The sequence below is a fragment of the Prunus dulcis genome, chromosome 8, assembly GCF_902201215.1.
Source record: "Prunus dulcis chromosome 8, ALMONDv2, whole genome shotgun sequence".
Lineage (NCBI taxonomy): Eukaryota > Viridiplantae > Streptophyta > Magnoliopsida > Rosales > Rosaceae > Prunus > Prunus dulcis.
The window spans coordinates 7,512,595-7,521,794 of record NC_047657.1 but is presented as its reverse complement, the minus strand read 5'-3'; the positions used below and the strand labels follow the sequence as shown (position 1 = coordinate 7,521,794).

At 37.2% G+C, this 9,200-nt stretch overlaps 1 protein-coding gene across 1 annotated transcript; it reads right to left on the bottom strand.

The window, feature by feature from the left end:
• Positions 1-2,364: 2,364 nt before the first annotated feature.
• LOC117637466 (protein DMR6-LIKE OXYGENASE 2-like) lies at positions 2,365-5,295 on the bottom strand. The gene is made up of 4 exons (XM_034372358.1): positions 4,892-5,295; positions 4,577-4,812; positions 3,419-3,746; positions 2,365-2,912 (listed from the first exon to the last, which is right to left on the bottom strand). Exons 1-4 carry the CDS (start codon positions 5,183-5,185, stop codon positions 2,655-2,657), a joined length of 1,116 nt encoding a protein of 371 aa, XP_034228249.1. The 5' UTR covers positions 5,186-5,295; the 3' UTR covers positions 2,365-2,654.
• Between the last annotated feature and the right edge of the window lie 3,905 nt (positions 5,296-9,200).

The window sequence follows — 9,200 nt, the reverse complement described above, 5'->3', positions numbered from 1 at the left end:
GTAGGCTGTGAGGGAGAGGTGGTGCAGGTGGTGGTAATGGGGGAGAAAGAAACCTGGGGTGGGGGAGAGGAAGGGAGTGCTGGTTTTGAGTCGGTGGGTCCCAATCTTTTTTTTTCTTTCTCTTTTTAACTTTTAAAAAAATTATTTTATTCATATTTTAATCAATTTAAATTTAAAAAACTAAATAATGTGGAACCCAGAATGCCACGTATGCAATTAACGGAGAGATCCGACAGAAATCTAACGGCTGCCTAATACTAAAACAAGAAACCTCTTTCCCAATTCTCTCTTCCCTATATCTGCTTCCTTCATTGTCTTCCTCACTGGGCCACCACATCATTGATGCAAAACCCCCCAAGTCAAAATTTAGAATATGAGATTTTGACCAAAAAATTAATATATAAAAAAATTTGGAATCTGACTGAGCTTTGAATCGAGAGCCAATTATATTGACCCACCAATTAAAAAATTAAAATAGGATTGAGAACCAAACTTGTATGGCTGAGCTTTGAATCGAAACAACATAAATGGGCAAGAACAAATTTCAACACTAAGCAAAGCTGCAAACTTGGGTATCCGAAATTCAAACAAAAAAACCACCACACACAAATTATTAATTTGTGTTTTCCACAAACAGTCACCCAGAGAGAGAGAGAGAGAGAGAGAGAGAGAGAGAGAGAGAGAGAGAGAGAGAGAGAGAGAGAGAGTAATCGAGAAGAAGATGAAAATATAGCGTCTGATCTTTCACGTGTGTTCTTTTTTTTCCAAGCCTTATAATTAAGCATGTATTATCTAAATCGAGGTGTGTAAGTTGTATTAGTTAGTCAGGAAAGAAGAGTATTAAAAGCCCAAACCTTTTTAAATAGTTAAGTAATTAAATAATACAAGTTGACACCAAACAACTGACATGGACTATTTACTCCTATCCAGAGTCTAATATGGTATACCAAACGAGCCTTAAGATTGTTATAAAAATCCGCTATGAGCAAATTATGTACTCCGCACACAACCTCCAACTTCCAATCATCCATATCATCAATATTGACACATTTTAACAAGAATGGGCATCCCCATTTCTTAGTACCAGTGTCCTTCGAACACTTTTTCGTATCACCATTTGCATCCGACCTTACACCATTTGTCTCACTAGACTTGCAAGGCTCATATTTACCGTTCCTCTCACAAGCAAGTATTACTCGAGATCTCCTCTTGCCTTCACCTCCAGAATCAGACCTTCTAATTACAATTACGATATTATTCATCTTTCCTTGTACACGAGCTCATCTAATTAATGCATCTCTACCTTTGAATATATACACATTAAACTCATGTTATTAAGTTCAAATTTGAAACTTTAATGCCATTTTAAAAAAACAAAAAAGGATTTCAAACCCAAAAAAAAAAAAAAAAAAAAGATACTCAAAATGAGTACCTCGTAAGTTGTGAATTGATCACTATAGTCCATCATACATTCTATTCCAACATTGTTGTCTTCAATAGCGGCGTCACCTTGGTTTTGTTCCTTCAGTCAAAATAGTTCGCATTAAATTTGTGGTCGACAACAAATTACTGAAAAAACAAATATATTTCGGTTCTCGCCACTAAATAATAGGTAAAATTCGGTCATACGACATTGAACCCCTTTCCACATTATGGTGGACCTCCACTACATCTTAAGTTAACGGCTGGTCAAACACAGCCGAAATAAGTTCAATGTTTCAGTGGCATTCCACCGAATTTTCCTATTACGTTCAGTACTAGTGTGTTGCACGTAACCAGCTACCACCATGCAACCCTAAACTTGAAAAACGCCAAAAAATAAACTCATACCTCATTCGAAGCCTCACTAACTTCAATCTCACCCTTCGTGAATAAATATTAGGTATGTTTTCACCAATATAAGCGTATAAACCTTGTTAGGGTTCTAAGAACATGATGATTTGAGAAAAAAGTATGACTAGGGTTGCAGGAACGTATGTGGAGTGTAATGAGCAAATTTAATTTTTATTTTAAATATTTTTTGCCCTTAACGGTAATTACATACAAGGGTAAAATATGTTATTTATGTTTAAAATTAGTATGGGGTCAAAAGAGCAAATTACGGGGTTAAAATAAAATCACCCTTTAAATTTTTTTAGGTCCATTTATTTGAAAAAATAAAATATACCTAATACACATATATTTAATTCAAAAATGTTAATACATTAAAAAAAACACACAAAAAAATTAACATAAATAAAAAAATTATTTACATCCCCAGAGATGTAAAAGAAATGTAAAAATTACTTTACACCTCTGATAATACACTCCTTAACTGTGGATGCTCTTATAAGCGAACATATCGACACATGTAGTCCACAGTAATGAAAGTCCCAACCACACTATTCATTAAGTTGTTTCCATCAATTCTTGCATTTCACCTTATGAGCTCCACTCCTACAGCAATTAATGTCGATCTAGTTACCATTATACCCCATTATACAAACTTGAGGGATAAGGAGCATTTTCTAAAATGTTTATAATCATACAAGTTTGGATATTGCTTACATTTGACAAACTTGTTCTGGTGATATTACAACTTTGGTTTATTAGAGCATTGTACTAATTAATTAAGCACAATAATTGTAGAAGCACCAGACAGAGCAGCCACCGATTTATTCAGAGTTTGAAACCCGTACACGATCCAAGATGGATTTGCCATCAAGCATGCTGCTTTGTTGAAGCTCCAAGTAATCTTTATACTTCATCCCAATATATGCTGGCTTTCGGTTTTCATTGTTTATGAGCTCGGGTGCAGGCGTAGCTACTGTTTCAAGAGATGGACCAGTTGGAGTGGCAAGGGATATTCTTGTAGCTTTGTTGGTCAGCACTGCTCGATGAATATTGCTCCTGTACTTCCCATTGCTAAAAATCTAAAATATGTAGGAAAAAGAGTGAGCTGTAATTGTGGAGGTTAATTAGGTTACTTAAAAAACGAAACAATTTAGATCATGAGATGACATTGTGAAGTGTTCTCAAACGACTTGCTAGTACCATTTTACTTACTAAAATGACCAAAATGACTTGTTAGTACCATAAAAATTCTAACATTTTCAATTTGGAGTGCACGTGGAGATTATCGGAGTGCTATTTACCCACATTTAAAAAATTTGAAATATAATTATGTTGTGTTTTTCTTAATTTTCTACAAAAACTAGTTACATTAGATTGAATGTATTTGAAGTAACTAGATCCAGTACATTTGAAACAATTACGACTCATTCATTTCCTTTTTTTCATTCAAATCTCGCCATATGCAAATTGTGATTGTCCCAAACCCCGTTTAACCTTATATTGTCATCTAAGTCCCTAAATTTGGAACAACAAATGCAACAAATGTTTAGTCAAAGAAATGAAGAATTTGTGAGAGAAACTTTACCTCCAGGTGATCACCAGTGTTAACAAGAAAGGAGTTGGGCATGGCATTGACATTGACCCATTTACCCTTGTGTTGCACTTGAAGGCCATTAATGCCATTTTGTATAAGGAGGGTCAAGAGGCCATGATCAGAATGAGGTGGCATTCCCAAGGCAAGCTCTGGCTGTGGACATGGAGGATAAAGGTTTGCAATGAAGATCTGCAAGCCTGACTCAACATTCAAGAACTTCTCTAAGTCGCTGGCTTCCAATCCCAAGCTCTCTGATATTCCTTTCAGGAGTTCTCTTGTCACTTGTCGCGTTCTTTTGCAGTACTCTAATGCAAGTTCACTAAAGCAAACAAAAGGTAAACCCGTTTCACTAAATTCATCATCACAGGTACTTTCTTTTAAATATTTAATGTGAAGTTAACATACTTTTTTGGTTTTATATATGTTCGTATATGTAGGGGAAGTCATGAATCATAATATTTCTTCTCATATCTATTTTAGGTAAGTAAACATATCAGAAGTGTATAATTATGTTCGTAGTACATCGACCGGGGATAATTCAAGCTTATTTGCCTACGAGGATGGCTGCTAGAATTTTTGTTTTAAATGGTGGTACTTAATCGCACTCCTTCAGAGGTTTTGGAAGTGGTTTTTCGACTTTGTTTTGGATTATTGCTTCTCACACATCATGTGTTCAGCCTAGCATGCAGTATCTTTCCTATATCTTCTCTGTCTTTAATTAAAAATTAAAATAAAATAAAAACGAAAACATGTTACGAAACTTGTCCTAACAAATTTATGATTTTTCAAGGGTTTAGAATCCATTCAATTATAGGATCGATATATTTTTGTTCACCATTTTAATTCAAGATGTATGCTTACCACCCTTCTTGATATTTGACACGTGTTTATAGCTCTAACTATAATTAACTTTTTACTCTGATTTATGTAATCATGGTTATGCTTATAGACTCGTATTAAGTATTGAGAAGAATGATAAATATACACCTTGAGTTAAAGTGGTGAACAAAAATATCCCCTTTAATTATAAGGTAAAGCAAGTAATTTTTGCCCCTGATTTAACTCATAAAAATAAATTCCAATATTCTAGATTCGATTCTCCTCTCTTTAAATATTACTTGTATGAAAAAAAAAAACAAAACATTGTACCTGAAGCCAGCAGGTTTAGTGGGGAAGTGGAACTCAGGATATACAAAAACCTTGAGAAAATCCCTCCAAAACATCACCTTGTCCACCGAGGCATTGAAGCTGGTCCCACACCTGATTGGATCCAGTACATGCTTCCCCTCAAACTCGTGCTTCTCCTCCTCCGTCAGATCAAAAAACCCTTGTACCCCTTCCAAGATCGCCTTCATCAGACTCTCTGGCACACCATGATTGATCACCTATGTCATTGACATATGGAAAAAAAGAAATTAAAATTTAATTCAACAATTTAATTCCCATCTGTAATTAAAATAGTACCAAGAAGAAGCCCCAGTCCTGGCAGGCTTTGCCAAGGTCATGGATGGCTTGGGAGCGCTGTTGGGGAGTGCCAGATGTGAGGAGAGAAAAGTCAACGGTGGGGATCGTTGACTCTGTATCTATCAAAGCTGCCAGGTCATCATGGGGATTGTTTGTGCAGGTATAAGTGGGAGGGATGAAGGTGATGCCTGGTGATTCTGCAAGCTTTTTGATGCTGGTCATCAGTTTGGCTGGCTGATCATGGGGAACTTGTGAAGAGTAGTGGATATTGAACGTTGGACCTGTTGCAGCCATGGAGATAGCTAGAGAGAGAGAGAGAGAGAGAGAGAGAGAGATGATATCGGCAATTTGGGATGGAGGTGAGGTGAGAGTCCAATAATGCAGATAATAGATAATTGTCGTAATGCCCCTTTTTGGATCAACACTTTAGGACAGTTTTTGAGCGGTTCACTCACATAAAAGAAATAAAAAAATATAGAGTCTTCGAGAGATCTACTCATAGTCTTTTAATATGTATTTTATTATAATCTTTTTTTTTAATTTTTCTATTTAAACCTCACACATTTTTTTTATACCCAATACTTAAATAATTAAATTCTTAAGTTTTATTATTGTGTAAAAAACAAAAAATGTCATCTAACTTAATACTTAACCCTAATACATTTATACACCCCAGAACTCTTCATATTCATGAGAAAGACATGTTGGTTTTGATTTGAACTTTTAATTAATGGGTTCTTTTCAGTTTTAGTTTGATTGATTGGGAGTATGTGAGTTTTATTGTTTTCTTCTATGCAAAGTTGATTGGTTTGTTTTGGAGACTTTGGTAATGCAGATATGGGAATGCGACTGCGGCGGAGAATACGGAGAGAGGATGGCAGGATCTTATTTTCCAGAGGATACATGCAGTTTTTGGTTTTGGAATTTGAGATACTTGAGTAGGGTTTTATCTTGAAAGTGTAGAATTTGATGATTTTGGAATCATGATTCAGATATAATGTTTCCTATCAAAACAATTTGCTGAATCTAATGTTACAATGTTTCCCAATGTCATTGATAAAATCCTTTTTTACAAAAAAATATTAAGGACATGATGTTATGCTTAGGAGAGAAGCGGGGCTATGTTAAATAAAATTTCCATTAGAATATTTGGGTTTAGCCTTCTATTGGAATGTTTTATCTCTTTAAGTAATGTAAGCTTGAGGTGAATTTAGACTGGTAAGGGGCAAGATAGTGAAGTGTGGGGTGTGGAGTGTGAGGTTGATGAGTTTTTTGTTTTTTATTTTTTTTTCCTATTGTGTGTGTCTTTAAGGGTAGTTTGGGAAGATAGTGAGGTTTTCTTAGAAATTGTGAAAATTTGAATTAGAAGTTAGAGTGAACTTAGAAGATGAGGTGAACAAAAAGAAGTGCGAGGTTTAAATAGAAAAATTCTTTTTTTTTTTTTTTTTTTTTTTTGGGGTACATGTAGAGAACTTTTTTAGCCAACGAAAAAGTGAGAAAGCGGGTACCCTATTTTACAGACTCTGTCGACCGTTAGAATTCTGTAGTAAGGGTCTTATCTAAGGCCCTTATTAGAGCACCTCCACACCAAAGGGTAAGGGTAAGGCAAAAGCAAGGCAAGGTTTGTCACTATCCACATGAATAGTGGCAGCTCTTACCTTTTTTTGTTTCCACCCCAAAAGGCAATGGTAAAGGCAATTACTATTCAAATGAGATATGAGGAGATGAATTTGTATAGAGTTTTTGGTTTGAGAAGTAAAGAATATGGCTAGGTATTTATAAAATAAAAAAAATTGGAATTTTTGGTTTTTTTTTTTTCAAATTTTTTTGGTTGCTGACGTTATTATGACATCAGCATTATGTATAAGGCACATCACCCCCTCTCCGTTGGTTGATGTGGGATGTCACACCCCAGGATCGGCTCCGCCGTAGCACGATATTGTCCGCTTTGGGCCTCCCTCTCTGCCCGCACGGTTTTGTTTTTGGGAGCTCACGAGCAACTTCCCAGTGGGTCATCCATCCTGGGATTGCTCTAGCCCCTAACTCTAACTTCAGAGTTTCTACGACTCCGAAGCCAGTGAGCTCCCAAAAGGCCTCGTGCTAGATGGATGCGGGTGTGCACATATAGGGTACATCACCCCCTCTCCGTTGGTTGATGTGAGATCTTACAATCCACCCCCTTAAGGGCCCGACGTCCTCGTCGGCACACTCGCACCACACGGCAGAGTGGCTCTGATCTCTGCCCGCACGGTTTTGTTTCTGGGAGCTCACGAGCAACTTCCTAGTGGGTCACCCATCCTGGGATTGCTCTAGCCCCCAACTCGCTTAACTTCGGAGTTCCTACGACTCCGAAGCCAGTGAGCTCCCAAAAGGCCTCGTGCTAGATGGATGCGGGTGTGCACATATAAGGCACTTCACCTCCTCTCCGTTGGTTGATGTGGGATCTTACAATCCACCCCCTTAAGGGCCTGACGTCCTCGTCGGCACACTCGCACCACATGGCAGAGTGGCTTTGATACCAAATTGTCACATCCCTAGATCGGCTTCGCCGTAACACGATATTGTCCGCTTTTGGCCCCCTATCTGCCCGCACGGTTTTGTTTTTGGGAGCTCACGAGCAACTTCCCAGTGGGTCACCCATCCTGGAATTGCTCTAGCCCCCAACTCGCTTAACTTCGGAGTTCCTACGACTCCGAAGTCAGTGAGCTCCCAAAAGACCTCGTGCTAGATGGATGCGGGTGTGCACATATAAGGCACATCACCCCCTCTCCGTTGGTTGATGTGGGATCTTACATTATGTCATTTTGCCCAGGCAGCAGCTCAGGCAGAATTTACCCGTGGGCTTGCCTGGGCTTGTAGGACCCAACCCTTGCCTGGACTAGACTTGGCGCACTGGAGCTGCAATTTGGTCATTGTGCTCCCTCATGCCCAAGTAATTCACATGCGGTGGACTTGCCCTTATAGAACGACTCATGTTGATCGACTATGTCTTTGGGCCTGAGGCCCCAAAACCCGTTATCAACAGCTTGGAAATTCCATAAATTATTTCATATTCCTAGCTTTATAATAAAGAAATAATAAAGTTCTTATTCATCTTGAGGCATAGAAAAGAATTCATATTGAATCCATTCCCTATTCAATGCGAAATTGTTTAATTAGAAGTTAGGTTTCTTAGCACATAAGTTAATCAGTTTTATTCAAGTCTATTAGGGTTTGCGCTGCTAATTGTGACACGCTTTTAAAATAACACAATCTCTGACCTACCTTTGATGTACGAGATTTGGGGTAAACAAATACAAAACTAGTCTCACATTGATAGTTTTATAATTGTATAATATAAAATGGATTGGGCTTGTGGACATGACTTTAGATCTTTGACTTGATCCATGCTGCTCTTGAGCTTTTGTTGAGCATACTAGTTTTTAGATAACCTTTGTTTTAAATTTTGAATTCTTTTTTTAAATTTGAAATAGTATAATTGTTTTGGTTGAACATCTTATGTAGTTATAATATTATTGATCTGTCAACAAGGTCTTGCTTACAGGAAAATGGCATTGACTTGCATATAAATAGTCTCGAATTTGAACCCTCATGGTGTGTGTGTCTAAGAAAAGCCCTCCTCCCCTTTGTAGTTTAGACTATCATTTGTATTAAAAAAATACCACTATTTTGGCAACAATTATACCTATTGCCCAAAAATAGGCTATAGTTTAGGAAGCGATTTGGTGCTTGTTTTGACAAAATGATCCAAAATTTGGGCATTTTGGTGCCTTTTTTGACAAGATGATCCAAAATAGTCATTTTGATGTCCATTTTGAAAAAGTTGCGAAAACGATGGTAATTGAATACAAGCAATAATTTAAACAATAAATGGGAAAGGGGGGTTTTTCGCACACTACCAAAGTGTTATAGGAGTTCGAACCTAGAATCACTGATCTACAAGTCAATACTATTTTTCACTAGGCTAGACCTCAGTGGGAACACATATTTTTGGCAACCAATAAGAGGGTGACACGTGGAAAAAAGAATATTACTTAAGTCAACTAATTACCCTAATTAAATCATATTCAATTAGAGAATTATCTTTGATTTAAGATAGGAATATCTACTTAAATCAAGGGTCCGATTTCCAATAAATCTCTTTTATTTATCCTATCACCTATTTTTGCTAGAAAAAAATCCCTCTTTCTCTCTCTCTCTCTCTCTCTCTCACGCTACTCTCTCTCCTCTATACCCTAAGGTTCCAACCACTGGCTCTCTCCGTGAGAGAAAACTCCTACCTTTTCGTTATTTTTGTATCTTCCCAAAG

Excerpts from the sequence above, each read along its gene's own strand:
- LOC117637466 (XM_034372358.1), bottom strand. The coding sequence starts at position 5,185 with ATGGCTGCAACAGGTCCAACGTTCAATATCCACTACTCTTCACAAGTT. Across the intron at positions 3,747-4,576 it reads ACTAAACCTGCTGGCTTCAG|TGAACTTGCATTAGAGTACT; the intron begins GTACAATGTTTT and ends TGTTTGCTTTAG. Across the intron at positions 2,913-3,418 it reads ACACTGGTGATCACCTGGAG|ATTTTTAGCAATGGGAAGTA; the intron begins GTAAAGTTTCTC and ends TACATATTTTAG.